This window comes from Simochromis diagramma, unplaced genomic scaffold (assembly GCF_900408965.1).
Source record: "Simochromis diagramma unplaced genomic scaffold, fSimDia1.1 OVJJ01000216.1, whole genome shotgun sequence".
In the NCBI taxonomy this organism is placed as follows: domain Eukaryota; kingdom Metazoa; phylum Chordata; class Actinopteri; order Cichliformes; family Cichlidae; genus Simochromis; species Simochromis diagramma.
The window spans coordinates 3,075,010-3,094,759 of NW_024386883.1; the positions used below are offsets into that span (position 1 = coordinate 3,075,010).

The 19,750-nt window shown below is 41.0% G+C and overlaps 1 protein-coding gene across 9 annotated transcripts in view; it reads left to right on the forward strand.

Annotated features, from left to right (window-relative positions):
- The window catches only part of nrxn2a (neurexin 2a), a 127,765-nt gene that overhangs the window by 37,105 nt on the left and 70,910 nt on the right, over positions 1-19,750 (forward strand). For 5 of the 9 annotated variants that reach the window (XM_040033041.1, XM_040033046.1, XM_040033044.1 and 2 more), the window contains 6 exons: positions 496-797; positions 6,263-6,424; positions 11,896-12,325; positions 13,007-13,390; positions 14,287-14,490; positions 17,953-17,979. In XM_040033041.1, the coding sequence (XP_039888975.1) occupies positions 496-797; positions 6,263-6,424; positions 11,896-12,325; positions 13,007-13,390; positions 14,287-14,490; positions 17,953-17,979 (1,509 nt within the window). The remainder of the gene's footprint in view (positions 1-495; positions 798-6,262; positions 6,425-11,895; positions 12,326-13,006; positions 13,391-14,286; positions 14,491-17,952; positions 17,980-19,750) is intronic. The other 4 variants (XM_040033043.1, XM_040033047.1, XM_040033050.1 and 1 more) reach the window with 1 other exon arrangement.

Sequence of the window (19,750 nt, forward strand, 5' to 3'; positions counted from 1 at the left end):
CTTGATCAGGACCTTTCTCAGCTGAGGATGTGGTGTAATGCTGTAGCTCTAGTGTGTTTTTATGTCGGTCTTATGAAAGATGAATACAATTCATTAGGCTTTGACTACAATGAAAGTACTTGTCAGTAAGGATCACTTCATAGCTGCCTTTTTTTCCCTACATATGTTAATAAAAAGAAAAAGACATAAAGACTTATACTTTACTATGGAAACAGCACGCTGAAAATGTACACTTGTTCATCTGACTGTACAGTGACTTTGTAACGTTTCAATAGCTTTACAAAATACACACATGGTCTGTTCAAGTGGGTCTTAGTGAAATGTTTCCGAAGCAATACGGCACGCTGCATTTTCCGCTCATTTTAGCCTCTAATATCACCCACCAAGCCTCCTCTATTTTAGCAAAATAAAGTAGTGAATGCACCCAGTAGATAAGTAAAAGGTTAAGCTGGATGAGAGGAACAATTATCTAAGCTGTTTCTCTTTGACTCTCAGGGCAGGAGGAGTCAGTGGCCACCTTTAAAGGCAATGAGTTCTTCAGCTACAACCTATCCCAGACTCCCATTCAGAGTAACCTGGACGAGATCACGCTGTCCTTCCGGACGCTGCAGAGGAACGCCTTGCTGCTTCACACGGGGAAGTCAGCTGACTATGTCAACCTGTCTCTGAGGAATGGCGCTCTGTGGCTGGTCATCAACCTGGGCTCTGGTGCTTTTGAAGCCCTGGTGGAACCAACCAGTGGGAGGTTTAATGACAATATCTGGCATGATGTTCGTGTGACGCGCAACCTCCGTCAGGTGTGTATACATCCATTACTTATGATTTTGTATTCTGCTTAAGAAAGTTGCAGTTTTTTGTAAAATGTGTAGATTGTATTTACGCAGAAGTCAATATAATTGCAGTCTGCAAGCGATCTGTGTGAGATAATGAGAAATCAGTCACTGTACACAGTATTGTAACAGTAATTAAAGTGTATCTTTCAGCTTATTAATATAAAAAAGATTTGGATCTGATTCTTATGAGCTGCAGGAAATGGCAGTCCTTTGCAAATAGAGTTTAGATAGGCCGCTATTAACCTCCGGCAGTGTGAACTGCCAGTAAACAAATACTGTGTTGGATTCTGTTGAATGCTTCTGCTGCCACATTCCCTATCCTGATATTGCAAGCGTCTATTAGGTCATTGCCCCTAGATTGCATTTCTAGAAATCACTCTTTTTCTTAATTCAGAGAATTGATTCCTTCTTGCACCCACAAGATTGTCATCTATATACTTTTAATACCTTTTTTGTAATAAAAACTTAACTCATTATTCATCCTATTCATTCGTCCCACAGTAGTGATGATATCAGGAACCTGTTCATTACCAACTCTTGAACGGAGAGTGCAAAAATATATTTTTTGCAGCTTTAGCCACTGATGTAACATTGCAGCAGTATATGGGGACTTGCGAGAGAAAGCAGAGCTTAAATAATGAATACAGCCAGTGCACGTGTCCAACCATGTACTGCCGTACCTATTGTACTCCAGCCAAGTACAACTCGGCCTTAAGGTTTCATATCATTAGCAGTCAGGACAAGGGACTGAATTCCCAGTCTAATTTACTGCAAGGATGTGTCCGTTACATTAAATGTTACCCCACTGGCATTCTTCTTTGACTGCATCATTCTGCTATTCTATTAGTCTCCTCATATAATACCTTACAGCTGCACTTTTTTTGTATGGACACTGAATAAGTGGGAGTGAGTGTAATGTAAAGTGGTTGCTTGCAGGAACAAGCCCACACATAATTACTCATTTCTTTAGGTCTCACAAATTTACCTTTTTCTTTTTTTTTTTTTTGCATTGTCACCACTGCAACAACCTTGTTGCTCATAACTGCAGCAACAAACTGCAGAGAGACAAACTAGTGAAGAAGAAAAAAGATTCATAAGATGAGTATAATTAGGTGTTTACAACTGTCAGGAGTCCTAATGACGAATGGAAATGCCCTTGAAGTGCTGGCAGAAAATAAAGCAAGATTTGATTTTGGTCTGATTACCTTTTGATTGACAAGTAGCGGCCTTACAGGGTTTCACAGTCAGAGCCACTCCTCGCTCGTCAATTCCTGTAAAAAAAAGAAGAAGAAAGAAACAGTATAATGACTGCAAAAGTGCTCATTTGGTGGTTGTAAACTTGTCAGCTGGAGACATTCCTCAGAGATTTTGTTCCATATTGACATGATAACAAGCTCATTTTGTCAGCTGCACATCCATGAGGCGAATCTCGCGTGCCAGCATGTCCCAAAGGTGCTCCGTTGGATTGAGATCTGCCGCCGTCGAGGCCATTTGAGTACAGTGAACTCATTGACATATTTAAAAAAACAGTTTGAGATGATTTGAGCTTTGTGACATAGTGTATTTTCCTGCTGGGCATCAAATCAGAAGATGGGTACATTGTGGTCATAAAGGGGTAGGCATGGTCAGCAACAATGCTCTGGTACAGCGGTCCCCAACCCCCGGGCCTCGGACCGGTACCGACCCGTGAGTCGTTTGGTACCGGGCCGCAAGAGTTGAGGCTCAGGTGTGAAATGTATGGTTTTCAGGGTTTTTATCGGTTTTCAGCGTTATTTTGTTATTGTTTTTATCGTTAACTCGGTTTTCCTGGGTCTTTTCACGTGTGTTATGAATAAATCTTCTTTTTTTTTTTCGGTACCGGTACTAGTTTTATATTGTTGTATTTATCCGCGACACCTTAAAGGCCGGTCCGTGAAAATAATGTCGGGCATAAACCGGTCCGTGGTGCAAAAAAGGTTGGGGACCGCTGCTCTGGTAGGCTGTGGTGTTTAAATGATGCTTAATTAGTACTAAAGGGGTAACAATGTGCCAAGAAAACATTCCTCATATCATTATACCACCAGCAGCCTGAACTATTGATACATGGCAGGATGGATCTATGTTTTCATGTTGTTTGTCTGATCCTACCATCTAAATGTTGCAGTAGACAGCAGAGTCATCAGACTGGGCAAGATTTTTCCAATCTTCTATTGTCCACTTTTGTTGAGCTTTGTTTTCCTGTTCTTAGCTGAAAGCTAAGGCACAGGTGTGGTCGTCTTCTGCTGCTGTAGCCCTCTGCTTCAAGCTTTGGCATGCACTCAGAGTTGTTTTTTCTTTTTCTAATCCTTCTTGGTAAACCCAAGACACAAAAGTAGGTCCATTTTCTGACCAGCCCATCTGGCACCAACAGGCATGCTACATTCGGTCACTTAAATCACCTTTACTTCCCCATTCTGGTGCTCAGTTTGAACTTTAGCAGGTCATCTTGACCATGTCTACATGCCTGAATGCACTGAGTTGCTACCATATGATTGGCTGCAACTTATTAACACTTGTTACTGTAGCCATTCATTGACGAGCAGATGAATGGCTGCGCCTAATGAAGTAGCAGTTCAGTGTATTTACACACAGAGCAGTGACAGATAATATAATGATCATTCACTCTCTTCTAGCTGTGTTTATGTTTATTTAGCTGTCAGTTATGTTTCTCCAGCTAATCTGTTGTCTTCACTTTAAGCTAAGCGTAAGCTAAGAGTGCATCCACCCTAATTTGTGCTCTCACATATCTGACCAATATGCTCCAGTATGCTCTGTATTAGTCAGATACATTGGACAATGGCATTAATGTCGCTGTTACCATTATCTTAGCTAACTGAGTTCAGTACAATACTGAAACCCTAAGAAAGCTGAGCTTCTAAAGGGAAAGGCGGCGCTAGCATTTCTGTTCCCCACAAAGCGATCGCTCTGTAAATTTACTTGAACTATAACCAGACTAAATATATTCCCTAAGATGAGTGGGACTCATGCAGTGCATATAAATGTTAGATTTCTTTTCTAAAGAAGAACTCATTTTGTATCTAACCATCTCATCATCGCCAATATATTCTAAACCTGTCACGTTAACCTGCATATAAACGTGCATCCTCCTCCACTTCTATTTCCTTAGCCTGGCTTCCAGAAGAGCGGCAATCCGATGCTTACAACGTCACTTATGCTTTCAGGCATGCATTTGATCCCTGTGTAAATTGCTTTCCCCTCAGATAAGTTAGCTCACTGACATGTAGATAGGAGGAACTGTAACTCCCACGAGAGTGCCGGTGGAAACATTTTATTAGATCCGGTGGTGCTTTTCACTCTAGAATTCCTCTTATTACTATCTCTCTCTCTCCATCTGCCTTTTGTGTCGTCTGTTTTGGGCAAACTCGTTGGTGCTCATTTTCTCTGCCTTTCAACCCTTGTTATCGATGCATCCACCTATTTACTGGCATGCTCAGAACACAGAACTCACTAACATGCTTGCTGATTATCTGTTGTTGTACCTCATGAATACTCTTTTGAAAACCTCCTGAGCTACACTGACAGTCATAAATATATATTACCATTTAATAAGCACTACATAACACCGGCGATGTCGAAATGCTGGCAAAATTAATGACAAAAGGTCAGCTTCAAAGTGTGCCATCCAGGTCTGGAGCCTGTATATTCTCCCAGTGTGTTCTTCTAATTAATAATGACCTAAATCAGTAATTACCTTTGAACGCACCGATCCCTCACCTCAGATATTCAAATGCCAGTAAAGTAGGTGGGTGTCACCACCATCTTAGACATCGGCCATGCTTCTGTAGACATTTTGGAGTGAACAAGAAAGCAAGATCAATCACTTCCCAGACATGAAACACATTTTTCTGAAATTTCTTCATGTGCAGTTTCATCAACCCTCAGTCAAGCCTTCTCGTTGTCCAAGGTCCGAGGCAAAGATACCCAAGGCTTCAGTACCAGATAGATAGAAATCAATACCTGCCAGTAGCAGCAAATGGAAAGGCAGAACCTCGTTTTATTGACCTGACGCCTAAACATACCATGCTGTCTCTCATCCTCTTATGATATTCATAAAAATAGACATGGTTCTTTTTACATAGTTAACTCATTCTCGAGATGCAAGGGTCACAAGTCAAACATTTTAAATGATTTTTTAAGCGAAGCTAGAAATGATTCCACATTTTATAATGCTTATTTTCCCCTGTGGGTGTTTACTTGAGAATTTGGGAAATAGTTCCCTCTCTCTCATCTCTCTCATTTCCTGTTTTTTTTCCTTTTAGCTTTTTGTAATCCTTGGTTCTTAGTTTTCCTTCCACACTTTGTTTCCTTCCCACCAGTTTTCTGCACCACCTGTTCCCAGTTAGCTAATTACACCCTCTAGTAGTACATTACAGATCATCATTGAACTCATTTGTAGCAATGCATTATAGCCATTTATTCATGTTGTGAATCCTTTGCCTTACTCTACTCTTGTTGATCCTTAATTTTTTATTCTGTTTTCCTAGGTTGTTTGGGTATTGTTTTTTGATTTTGCCCTGCTGACTGATCGCCTACAAGTATAACCTGAAGCTAGTGGATAGAGATTTGTACTGGCTTTTGCTCTTTGCATCCTCTCCCTATGTGAAAACATTGCATGATCTGTGGTATTTTCCAAGCTAATGATCTGACTGAAGGATTTTATGCACAGTGTCCTTCCACTCAGGATTATTGTGTGTAGCATGAGACATCGGAACAATTAACTGAATCTGTGACCATGCATGCTCAACACTTTATTTTGTTTGTTTATGCATTTTATGATATTTATTATATGCAGTGCAATATACAAAGAAATTGCTTTCTACTGTAGAATTTCCTGAAATGAAATGGAATAATGCTCCCAACAAAAGAAATGGTAATTGTTTTCACTTATTACCCCTAAGTGGGAGCTGTTACATTTGTGCAGAAATACTTGTTACTGTAGGCTTATTGTCATGGCAACAAGCATATCATTTTTACTTCTATATCCCTGTTCAGTCATTCGTTTTCTTCCCTGTTTACTGATGACATTGATAGGAGAAATCTCTTGCTTTGATGGTGCCAATATTGGAGTAAATGTAGCTTGCCATCCTGTTACCTTTAATCTCAAATTAACTGTAGCATCGCAAATTGCTTTGGAGCCAAAATATCAGCGGAGCCCACATTTATCATACGTTGACTTCGCTACGATCATGCTGGTTTATCAGAAATGGGGATCAGTTGAGATTAGTGAACCTTTCAAAGCTGTTCTTGTAATTGCCTTCAAGAGCCAACATTACGACATGCTTATTTCAAATCAAGAAATGAAGCATGAAATAATTAGGCCGGTTCTTTCCACTTGGTTTAAAAATCTTGGATTTTATTTTCCTAACGTGCCGGGATTTTTATCCCTGTAGGTGACGATTTTGGTGGACGGGATTCTCACCACCACTGGCTACACCCAGGAGGACAACACCATGCTGGGCTCTGATGATCTCTTCTACATAGGGGGCAGCCTAAACACAGCTGACCTGCCAGGCTCCCCGGTCAGCAACAACTTCATGGGCTGTCTGAAAGATGTGAGTACAGCTTGACCTCAGCTTCGGCAGCAAACTGGAAATACTATCCGACCCTCCTTAGGTAGCGCAACCCTTTAAGCAGAGCATGTTCTGCGTATAGAAAATTACCCCTCGCACTGATATTGATTCTCCTGTTGTAGGGTGTTTGAAGGAGAAACTTTCAGCTGGTAGGTTGTGCTGTGCAGAGCATATGCATTTATAGATTCCTGTGGGAACCCCTTTGAGAATGTAGCACTGATATGCATAAGAAACAGATGCATCTCATGTTCATTCCTGAAACACAGTTTGGAGCTGGTTTTCATCCCCTCTTCTGCATTTTTTAAGTGCTTTAAGTCTGACCTGCACCTGTCACATTGATTATCTTCAGCAAGCGAGTAAAGATCATGTACTTGGTACTAGATGTTTAGGTAAAGCAGCAAATTATGGGTTAATGCCCAATTTCAGCCAGGTCTCACAAATTTTTAATGAACTGAGCCGTCTCATAAAAAAAGCAACTGATGTGCTGTGAGCCTTAAAATAAGAGAAATGCTTTCCCCTTACCCAAAGAGAGTTAGGAGGAGACGTGATTAAACAGGCAGCAGTCTGATATTTAAAAGTCACACAGACGTCAGGGAGGCCGATTTTCTTCGGGGTTAATACCCCAGCTCATACAGCTGAGTTTACTTCTGTCAGAGACACTGACGTCACACAATATAAGACCATTTATTCCGTAATTGCTTATAAACTCTTTCTAGCCGCCTGTCCTGATCCCCATTAAATCCAGCTTCTCTGGATTCAGCAGGGAGAACAATGCACCAAGGACAGAGCAGACACATCACTTAGATATAGGTTACACATAATGCACAAGGCAAATAGAGTGGAAATAACGTGACTAAGCTAATAACAGCAGCGCCAGGTCGGAGCATAACGAGCAGCGGCTTCATTAAGTGTGAGTGCTTGGCAGTCAGAAGGACTGTCTTACTGTCTTGGTACAAGTAGATTAAGGACTGATTATTGTCGGGTATGCTCTTGTTCATCAGTGCTGGCCTGCTTAAACTAACATGAAGATTTCTTCGTGCTTCGGTTTCACATTTTCTTTTTGGGATCCGGTTGAAAAAACTGCTTAAATTGTCAACTGCTAATAACAAAGCAGCCAGCTGGTGTAGTGGAGAAATGAAATCTTCAGATAATATTTTGATTAATTGGATTTTGTGAGGCAAAATATGGAAGTTCAAGTTTTAAAGTTCAATCAGATGTTGCATACAGAAAGAAGTTAGAGATATCTGTGATTTTTACAGTTGTAATATGCTGTGATTACTGTGCACTGGTCTAGTTTAAATGTCACAACAGGAACTGGACAGTGATCTGTGGTTCCCCCAAAAAGGATCATTCTTATCCTGATGTTGCCGTTATGAGGTTTGTGGTTTTTAAGCGAGTAGTATCGACTGCCTAGCTGGATTGTTGTGAATTTAGCTACAGTTAATCGAGCCCACCCACTCACAAGATAAATTTAGATGACTTTAGTAATCTGTGGACTTTTCGTTGCCGGTCAGAATTTAAATTGTCCACTTCTTTGTCTGTTTTTACCAAATACCTGCAAAATAATTCCTGTATGCTTTGGGTTTTTGTATGAAGTACTAATTTATTAAGGTATTTATGTATGAATGAGTGTTTTGATCAAGGCAACCCTGTGCTAAACCTTGCATTTACATGTTCCCTGGATTAGTCCTATTTCCTGAGTCAGAGTTTGTTCTTCTGACCTCAGTGCGTTCAAGTCTTGTGGAAACAACATGGATGTTACAATCAATGTGTGTTACTGCCTGTTGAAACAACATGCAACAATACATTTTAAGTAATTTAGGTAATTCTATGTAATACCATGGTCAAAAAATAAATAAACATTTTATATCGAAATGAATATACGGTGTATAAATGGGCAAGTTTGTTAGCCCAGATATTTTGCTTTCACCAGGTTTTTGTGTATGACATCAGTAACTTGGTCATAAATATTCCTTAATGTTCAAAGTCTCCCTTTAAGGGTCGCTACTGCGGATCATCTGCCTCCATCTCACCTTATCCCTAACATCCTCCTCTGTCACAACAACCTCCTTCACTACATCCAGGAATATTCCCTGAGTCTTCCTCTTTCCCTCCTGCTTGGCAGCTCCATATTCCACATCCTTTGTATTCCACATCCAGTATATCCACCATCCCTCCCCTGCATATGTCCAAACCTGAGCTCAGTCTAAGCCATATTATACCAATGGAATATTAGAGACTTTAAGAAAAATAAACACACTAGAAGGCTCTATTTTGATTTAATTATTCTTAATTTTGAGATTAAAGTCAAAATAGTACTTCAGGTTTTTCCAAAAATTTGGACTTTATTCCCAGAATTATTCATTTTACTATAATGACCTTGTAGCATGTATGCATTCCTTGTCTCTATCTCCTCCTTGACAGGTGGGCCGCATGTGGGTCGCACATACAGAGATTATTAACATCTAATGTTTTTTGAACAAAATGTATTTTAAATCACAATTCATTTGATTTTCCTGTTATTACCTTCATTTGGTAATCCTCCTGCGAATGCGATGTTAGTGCTCTATTTGTGTTAAATGCGTCACGTTTCTCATATACACAGACAGCACCCTAGATTCAAATTAGAATAGTATGTCAGTTATATTTATTATTGTTTATTTTGTCTTCTCACAATGAACAATAATAAGAAACAACAGATCCCACTAAAATTTCCTTAATGCATTCCTAATGCTCTTAATAATAGCAATAAATGTCCATCCCAGTCACTTGAAATGGAAATCTGAGCATCTTCCACTCTCCTGTCTTGGCCCCCACCCGACCCCCTCACCTCCACCCCACCAGCGCTGGGTTTAATTTTCCGAGGGGCATTCATACAAATTTTTCTGAATATTCTAGCTCGACATTTAAGCACAATTACTGCCTAAGTACAGTCTCAGAGAGCTGCCAGCAGTTTTTATTTTTAAATCAAGGCTGTTATTCATTTTTAGTCATAACGTCAACACAGTTTGCATATAGATATATATATATATACATTTTCCTATAAATTCAACACTAAAACAGACAGATTTATTAATAAAGCCATGTGTAAACAAACAATAACAAACATATAATCATTTTTTAATAAACCTCATAACATAAATATTTAAACCTGCCAAAAGTATTTCCACTGACTGATTTTAAGTGCACCATCTACATCATTACTATGCAGTTTGCATCTACTAAAACGAAAAGGAGATGTTATTTATGGACAGGTTATTGTCCCAGCACCGCTGCCAATGCTGCAACCTCCGCTCTGTGGGCGGTGTGACTGGTGATGGTGTTTAGACCTACTACTTCTGTGTGTAGTCACACAGTCACACTGTAGGCATGCGGGAAGAGTGTGACGCGATAAAGAGTCATGAAGAAGGGTTGACAAACCCCGATAATGAGTGTGAGCGGTGACACAGGCAGAGCTGGTCATAACTGGATCGGCCTGCCAAGAAATCTGAGATGTGTCAGTCCATAAGCGAGCGCTTGAGTTTGGTGATGAAGTAAAAAATCAAAGCTCTGTGGTGAGTAGAAGGTATTCACAAATACATGCGGCACATATTGTATTCCTCTTGGTCCGCGTGGGGGAAAAAAGTGAACAGTGAGGAAAATACTCGTTTTTTTCTGTCTTATTTCACTGAATGTAGACAGCGTAGGCAATGACTAATCTCCCTACATGTTTCAGGATAGTAGATATGAGAGCTGCTGAGGAGAGGCCATCAGGTTCATCAGTGCAGGAGAAACATTCAGATGAATGTCACAACCAGCAGGCAGAGATGAATTTGTTTTTCAAAGTTGCCGCTATGTCGTTTTATTATGCTGCCGTGCGTGTACCTTCCAGATATCGCATGCCTAACCATTAGCTACGTGTACTTTAATGCTTCACAGATTGCACCCAATTTGGTTATGGAGAACGTCTTCACACGGCTGTTGGGAGAAGAGAAGGTCCTCGTTCTCACAGTTTGTTATGCTGTACTTTTTGAACATAAATGACACAGGGACTTTGCCGGTTGGCACTAAAGGGCTTTATTTCTTGTGTTTTGGGATACTCTGTAATCCATGTCACAAACAACAAGCATCTGAATTGGTGAAATAGGATTCCGCTTCTTGCTTTGTCCTTTGGCTTATATAATAGCCCTGCAGAGGTCACAGTGTCTTTTTGTAGCCATCTGTGCGTTTTCGCTGGTGTTGTTGGTTGTTTACTGAAAACACGCTGTTCCCTCTTTGTGTAAGTGACTGCCTTGATTGACTGTCTTCCCATTTTAAAATTGCTTGTTACACTCATTTCTCGATGGTCAGTTTCGCCATCTGATTTCACTGCTTAATTAGTCACACTGAGGCAGTGTGAAGTGTGATATTGGCTCAAATTGCCTCTCAGCTCTGCTGTTAGTCCTCTGTGCTGTGTGGTGTGTCACCTCAGGCAGTGACTGGTTGCAGAGTGATGTGGCAGATAACAGTGGGCTCGGGGTGACTTACAACTGATACAAAATGAGACAAGGACCGCGGTTTCCTACTGTGCATATTGATGAAGCCAGAATGAAAGCAGAAAATACAACAACAAGACAAAGAAGCCTGCGCAAGGCATTCTCTCCCAGTATGCTTTATGTTGAAAACAGGCATTGTCTATCTGGAGTCTTGTATATGCAAGTAAATATATGTACAAAAGGTTGTTTTGGAATTTCACTAAAATATTAAATCACCAGCAAAATATTCCTCAAAGGCAAATGAGTTTCTCATGTACATTTATTCATGCCGGAGTGCAAAATCGGATTTATTTATTTTTTTAACGACTGTTCTGCAGATCACGAGTGCATGTTTACTAAATTTACCCATTTTAAATAATAAATTTCGCACTGAGCTTGTAAAGGGTCAAGGCCGCCTCTCTCCCACTCACCATCTCTGCCTTGACTTGATCTCTTTCAGTTTACCTCGGTATAAATACACCAAATTGTTTGCCATCGTGTGGGTGCAGTGTTCCTCCTCCTGTTCCTCCGCTCTGAATTTAAGATGATTATGTCAGACACATTGTGCATTCCTAAATGAGCCAGTTAAATGTCTAAAATATAAGCATTTGCATCTAAATCTAAATGTATTTTCTTTTTTTTCCTTTTTTTTTTTGCAATTTCACAAGCGGTTTAACACCTGCTGCCTTCTTGTTGTCTCGTGATAATCTCCTCATAATTTGTTGGTAATTAAAATATTTTTATGATCTACCTGAAATCCTGCAGAATAAATGCACTCAAATGTAAAATCACTAAAGTGCTTTCTGTCTCAGCTCCGGGTTCAGGAATGATTCACCGTGTTGTCGGCTGCTGTGTCCTATTGATTGTCGTGTTTATTGATGACTAATATTCAACCTTTGCACTAAATTCATTCCGCTTTTCCAGCTGTCATCTCACCACGACATCTCTCTCATTTATTAGGTGGTCTACAAGAATAATGAGTTTAGACTCGAGCTGTCACGGCTGGCTGAACAGCGAGACCCCAAGATCAGTATCCATGGTGACCTGATATTCAGCTGCGAGGATGTGGAAGCCCTGGAGCCGGTCACCTTCGACACGCCGTCTGCCTACTTGACATTGCCCAGGTGGAACACAAAGAAAACGGGGTCCATATCTTTCGACTTCCGCACCACAGAGCCCAGCGGCCTTATGCTGTTCAGCCATGGCAGCCTGCAGGGCACGCAGCCTGATAGGAAGCCCCGGGCCGACTTCTTTGCCATCGAGCTGCTCGACGGATTTCTCTTCCTCGTCATGGATATGGGCTCTGGCAGCATCAAGATGAAAGCCAGTAGCAAGAGGCTCAATGATGGCGAGTGGTGCCATGTGGACTTCCAGAGAAAAGGGCGCAATGGTAAGTCAGTGTTGTGTTTCTGTGAAAGCGGGGTACGCCTTCTGTCTGCTTCTGCTGCCGTGTTTCTCTAGTTTTAGCTGTGGAGCAGACTATAAAGGGTTATAAGCTGTGAAATCGCCATATGTCAGCGTGGATACAGTCACTCTGGCACGCTCCTGTTTTTTATTCACTGCGGTGAAACATGCATGCATATTAGCTTTTAATTACAATTATATTTTTAGTCGCTATAATCTACATGTGACATTTTTAAATTTGTGTTAACCTATTTAACAAGTGGCCAATTACACAGTCGCCCAACTCAAATTAGGAATTGCCTGACTTATTAGTGCGGTGCGTATGTGGAAGACGAGATTGCACTTCTTCTATTTTGGCCTCACGTTTCTATAAATAAAATCCATTTCTTCTCAAGGGTCCCAAATTTACAGGTCGTCACTTTTACAGATCAAGTTTTGGTTTTTGCTTTTGCCCAAAAGCAAAATAATCTCCCAAGGACACATAGTGCATTTTTATTATATTCACTTTTTTTTTAAGACAAGCAGCCTGGTGCCCACTTCCTCAATCTCGCAGTTTGTTCTTGCCTTTGATTCAGCACAACCCACGCACACACCTGTCTTCCTTTTCTGCAACAAAAAAAAACCTGTGTAAGTGCAAGTTGACTCACACTTAATGCCTGGCCCGCAGGTTTTATTTCAGTGAACAGCCAGAGCATCCCTTTTTCTGCTAATGAAGGCAGTGAGATCCTTGATCTGGATGGGGACATGTATCTTGGAGGTTTGCCAGAGGATCGTCAAAACCTCATGCTGCCCCCTGAGGTATGGACGGCGTCCCTCGGCCTCGGCTACGTGGGCTGTGTGAGGGACCTGTTCATTGATGGACAGAGCCGTAACCTCCGGAGGCTGGCAGAAATTCAAAGCGCCACAGGTGTCAGCAGCTTCTGCACCAGGGAGACTCACGTCAGGTGTACCAGAGACACATGTGCCAATGGTGGATACTGCAGAGAGGGCTGGAATCGCCATATTTGTGACTGCAACAGTACTGGGTACCTAGGCCCCAGCTGCGAGAAGGGTAAGAGTATCTAAGAAGGATGGCAGTAGATGGGGAAGATAAATGTGTGGGTTTTTTTTTTCTTTTTAAAGGTGCTGAAAAGCTTTTAGCACACTTGGCTAGTATTTTATTTATTAAGTTAGGTGTGTAGTGGCTTAAAAGTCTCTGTAAATATAGAAACAATGTAGCTATAGACAAATTTCATTATCAAAAGGACTTAGTGCTCAAGCTTCCTAAACAATAAGAATTTCATTTGCAGTTACATTATGATCATACTGCCTAATGCCATCTCTATTCAAATGAGAGGCATGCTCTCAATCCAGAATAACTCTCCAAATATACAAACCAACCTGGTGACAGTGACAGTATTATGGAAAATGATGCTGTTTTTAATGTGAGCCATTCAACAGCAAATTGCGGTATTTACCTACAGTAGAGCGATTCATTAGTGGATTGTCAGTATCACGAGGTTACCAGTGCTATGAGTATTTCATCAGAAATGCAGTGGTTCTTCAGCAGAGTGATTCGGCCTGAATCACTCTGCATTCACCGTGCAGATAACTTCCTCACAGAGAGGCCAAATTACGCAGCTCCATTGGCAGCTAATAGTATGAGGAATGAAAATCCCCCTTCTATTGCGCTGTGTTGGGAATAAATCCTTCAGAAATTTGATTGCGCCTGCAATCTCGCCACTCTCTCTGTTTGCTCCAGGCTTTTTCTGCCATCTGGTGCGGCAGATGAAAACTGCAATCTAAAAGGATATCATGTCGCACCCAAAATAATCTCAGACCAAATTTAGGTTTAGTTCCATAAATGCCTCTTCGTGTTTTTAATTTCACGCTGCGATTCCCTCTGGATGTCTGCTAACACTTTTTTTCTCTCCCGTTTTTGGTCAAATCCAATTCCTAAATCTGCAGAGGCCACCATGGTGAGCTATGACGGCAGCATGTATCTAAAAGTGGTACTGCCGAGGACGCTGCACACAGAGGCCGAGGACGTGTCTCTGCGCTTTATGTCCCAGAGGGCCTATGGACTGCTGATGGCCACCACCTCCCAGCAGTCTGCAGACACCTTGCGCTTGGAGCTGGATGGAGGCAGAGTGAAACTCACTGTGAACCTGGGTAATGCTGCTGCGGCAAATATGAGCACATACTGTAATCCCTCTTGAACTTTTAGGCCGCGTTACTTAGACAGATACCTCTGTGTATTTGTTTTGTCTGAGGCTCTCTCATCCCCATCTGCATACACAGTATATACAGTGGCCTAAAAAAAAAAGAAGAGTAAAGCACACACCCCTGGTTGTTTTGCATGCTCCTATAATTTATTTCAGAGGCCTGCAGTGGTTCTGTCAATTTTAGAAAGAGCAGCTGGGTCTAAGTGAAAATGAATTAATTAAATAACGAATTATCACTTTAAATTAAAAAGTAGCATAATGTGATGTCATTAGGGGATATCCTTGTCAGCGTTCTTTTTTGCCAGCTCTGCTTTGATTTCCTTAAACCAGGAAATTTTAAAGAAACATTCCAAATAACGTCAAAAAAGATGCATATTATAACCTGCTGAATATTTGTTTGTCTTCAGATACAGACAAGACTATATAGAGAGAAAAATGGTATGATATGCAAGTGCCATTGTGTTTACACACAATACGAGCTAAAGCGTCAATATAACGAGACGTCACAGTTGTCTAAACTTTGCTTTGAAGTAGACGTTAAAATATGTTTCAAGGTTATGTCTTTATTGAATACCTTATACTGCAGAGGCAGAAAGGAAAGAAAGGGAGAAAATGTATAGTTTTGTGCTCTAAAGACAATGCACATAAAATGCAGAACAAAATACAAAAAGCTGTGGAAAAACAAGGGATTAGTGACTTTTTAGGCTACTGTATATGTGTATGTATATTCTGCCTTATCTTTCTCTCTCTGTCTTTCTCTGCCTCTCTCTCTCTCTTTCACTCTCTCACTCTTTCAGTTCATCCCTTGGTCAGGTCCCACCTGACCGTCTCGGCTCTTTCAGCCCTTCAATGGCTTGTCTGCAGTTCAAGGAGAAGGCAGTCAGAGACCTGATCCGTCATTACGCTGAAATATTACCGCTTACACTGCTCACATTGTAGATGTGTCCATTGTAGTTCCTTCCCCTCACATTTACTGGCCTTTCCAGTTTAGAGCCGCTTCACTGAACAGAGAGTACCAGCGATGGCCGTACAGACACACGCACTCACGCGCACGCACACATGCAGACACACATCCGCAGCAGAAAGTCACTCTGGTCTCTGGCTGTCTGTATCCACTGCTCTGTGATGGTTGACAGCCTGAGAGCACTCTGCAGCCACATAACTTACACCGACATATTGAACCACAGTTGGTTAAATTGGTTTCATTATTCAGAACATGCAAATGATGTGTGGGTGAGCCCATTTTGAGGCCAAAAATGTGAACATTTCAGCTGGATTGAGAAGATAGTCACTGTTGTAGATATGAGAAAATGTTGGCAAAGCATTACATTTGTGCTGTTGTCACTTTTTTCACGGTGTAACTATCATTGAGGCTGCAGGTTGTGCAAATCGCCACTTTTCCTCTGTGTGTAACTCGGAAAATATATTACCGTCAAGCCTGCAGGACAAACAGCAATTTGAGCTGAAGATGGATCGAGAGTTGGGCTTTTTCAGTAGAGGTGCATTAGCCTACCAGATTTAATAAACGACAATAATTTGTGCATAAAAAAAACACAGTCATGAAGAATATACTTATAATGTATTACATCTACAGACTACTAGTTGATTAACCTCTCATATATTAGATTGCACAGGCTCTTCTTCTTTAAGCTGCTCCCTTTAGGGGTCCCCACTGCCTCCGTCTCACCCCATCCTCTGTCACACAACCTTTGTTGTCTTCCTCTTTTTCCTCCCTCCTGCCAGCTCCATATTTAACAACTTTTGTCCAATCCACTGTCCCTCCTCTGCACACGTCCAAACCATCTCAACCTAGCCTCTCTAACTTTTGCTTCTCGACTTGAACTGTCTCCCTCATATACTCATTTCTAATACTGTCCATCCTGGTCACTCCTGATGAAAATAGCATCTTCAGCTCAGCCACCTCCAGCTCAACCTCCTGTCTTTTATTGTCAGTGCCACCGTCTCTAAACCACACACCATAGCAGGTCTCACTATCGTCTTGCAAACCTTCCCTTTCACTCATGCTGCTCATATTCTGTCACAAATCACGCCTGATACTGGTCTCCATCCACTCTCTTTTCTTGACCTCCCTTGTTTAGTGTTTCTATGAATAGTTGGCCTCAGACACTCATACACCTTGATATCTTTACTCCTTGCTTCTTCACCATTACCCCTCTCTCACTCACTCACATTTATTCTTTCTTCGTTTATTCTGTTCTACTGACTTTCATTACTCTTCTCTCCAGAGCATACCTCCACCCCCCCAGGCTCTTTTCCACCTGCACCCTACTCTCACTACAGATCACAGTGTTATCTGTGAACATCGAAGTTACCAAGTTACCATTACAATCAACAAGGGCCTCAGAGGTGATCCCTGATATAATCCTACCCCCACCTTAGAAACCCATCTGTCACATCAGTTGCACACCTCACCACTGTCCTCATACATGTCCTGCACCACCTTCTGAAATTTCTCTCCCGCTCCTGTTTTCCCCTTGCAGTACCACACCTCCACTCTTGGCACCCTAACATATACTTTCTACCGTATCATATCATATGCTAGATCCTGAAAGATGCAGTGCAATTCCTTATGACCATCTCTATGCTTCTTCATCAACACTCTCAAAGCAAAGATTGCCTCTGAAGTACTCTTTCTTGGCATGAAGCTTGATCATCACTTCTGCTCTTAACCTAGCTTCAACAACTATTTCCTGATCATATATCTCAATGGTGTACAGGTTACTTGTCGCTGACTGCAAATTCAGCCTCAGTGACGTCTGTGACTGTTTATTGTTCAGTAGCCACCTGTTCTCTGCAGTAAAGTCACTGTGCCTATTCTCAGAGAAATTTTACAAGGTTTTCATGTTTCTCATGTTAAAATCAGCATAATTATCTCCTCGTGAGACACTCAAATCTAATACGAGTTTCATTTTCCAATTTTGTTATCTGACAATTTTCCTCACAGCAGTGTGAGTTTGCCGAATTACCCCAAAGCAGATGTAGGTGGAGCGATCAGTCGTGTTATCTGAAACAGATAAATCCTGCCGATTCTTAACGTAAGCAGTCGTAGCAGAACCGGTATGGATGCTAAAAATAACTTCACTGCACCTCTACTTTTATTGTCCATAAAACTCTCATTGATCCCAACTTTGACCGGGTGTCTTGTATTTCCAGCGGTGCCAGACACATGCTGGGAATTTTTTTTTTCCTTTCACTCACCGTTCCTTTTTTCTTCCTCAGAGAGGAAGGTGGCGGTTTAGACTCTTCAGGCTGTCCCCGGATGGTGGGCTCTGAAAAGCACTGAATTGTCTGCAGAATGTACCTTGAAGGATGTGAAATGATCTCCTCTTGTGCTGTTCTCTCTTTTTTTTTTCTTTTAATCTCACCATCTCACTCTCTCTCTCACCAGAATGTATCAGGATAGGCTGTAATCTCAGTAAGTGTCTCCTATGATTATGATTTTATTTACTGTACCATGATTTAGGAACATGCTCTGTGCCTCCGCTCCCACATGAAAGAGAATATAATTCATTTATTCTGCCACACAATTGTCTTTGTTTACTGTTGCTGTTATCTTCCTCACAAGCATCAGTATAAAGATAAGAACATGAGTGAGACTTCACTGTGGCACGCAGCTGTACAGTTGAATATAATTGGGATCCTGTTGTCATGAAATCTACCAATTCAAATTAGACACATTTTCAGTGTAATGATGCTGTAATCATATGTAGCTATTTTTGACATACAATAGTCTGCTGTTGGGCTGCCAATGAGTCTGCCATTCATCTGCCTCTGACTAATTTGCTCACATAGCTGATAATTGGGTGCAGTTAAAATATAACCCGTAATTGTCTTTAGTGGGAAAATCAGTGTCTCAATTTCATTTTAGGGGAAAAAAAACAACTGCTTTATTAGGAGTAATCAGACTGCAGTGACAGAGCTGAGATAAACTTAAAGGTTAGAATGAAATCAGATCAATAGCAGAGCTTCGGAAAATCAATGACTTGTTTTGGCTAAAATGTGTAAAAATAGATACAGATTGGTGCAGACAATTCGCAGCTCTGGACACCTTTTTATTAGACTAACTGCCACGAAACATGTTCCATGTTTAAATATCTTTTCAATACCCCATCTCCTTTTACTCTGATTACCAATGCCTCATTAACAGATTAACAGATTGCTTTTTCATCAATAAACGTTTTGATTGCACATCGTTGACTGTTTGCCATAAAGTACAGGGCAATAAATGAAATAAATGTTGAAAATGAACTGAAAACATAAGCTAAAAAATGGCAATAAAGATGAGAATCTATCCAAAAAGAAGAAAAAAAAACATTTCCATGAAGCTACAGGGTCTTTTAATAATTCAGCTGACCCAAAGGAAAATGAATACTGAAAGTAAGATTTTCCCCTGGATTAACGGAATAGATTTGCTGGTTTTTCTCTGCTCTTGTGAAGTGGAGCGGGAGTTCAGGTCGCACCGCAGTGATGCTGGAATTTATGATGCAGATTGTTGCTCTCACCCGATAGACAGGCAATTTAAGTTTGGGTTCAGACTACAGCGGTGTGAGAAACAGATAAACGCTATTGCCGGTGGAGAGGTGAGCGGCTCTCTGATTTAGATCATCGTATACAGAGGAGGCTTATGAATGCTTATAAAAGTTATCACTATAATTGAGTGCGGACTGAAAGCTTGTTCCCACCCCTCATGTATGAATAATTCTTTGATACTTCAGAATAAAAACCTCTCGGTGTTCGTGTTAGAAAACGATTCGCAGAAAAGCCGCCCTATTGCCAATTATTATGCATTTAAAATCACGAGAGGTAGATACTCTGATAAAGACAACTCTTTGTGTAACTCTCAAATATATTTGACAGTGAATCCCAGGTAAGTAAAGAATCGATAACCCGCAGTCAGTTAGGTGCAGGTTTTAACAGCTTTTACAATACAGTTGTACACAGATTTACTGCACATGTATGAAATTATTGAACTGCTCGTTATATTGAATCAATTATATTGTTTTTCTCTGTGCGAGGTGAGTAAAATGTGTGCATTTATGTGTGTTTGTGTGTGTGTTTTTATGTGTGTGGATGGTTGAATGGAAACTAGGTGCCTGTGTGCTATCTCAGTGACTCACCTGCATAAAAGCGGTTTATATCCACTTTAAATGATTTGTTGCACTCAGTGGAAAATATACAGATGAAAC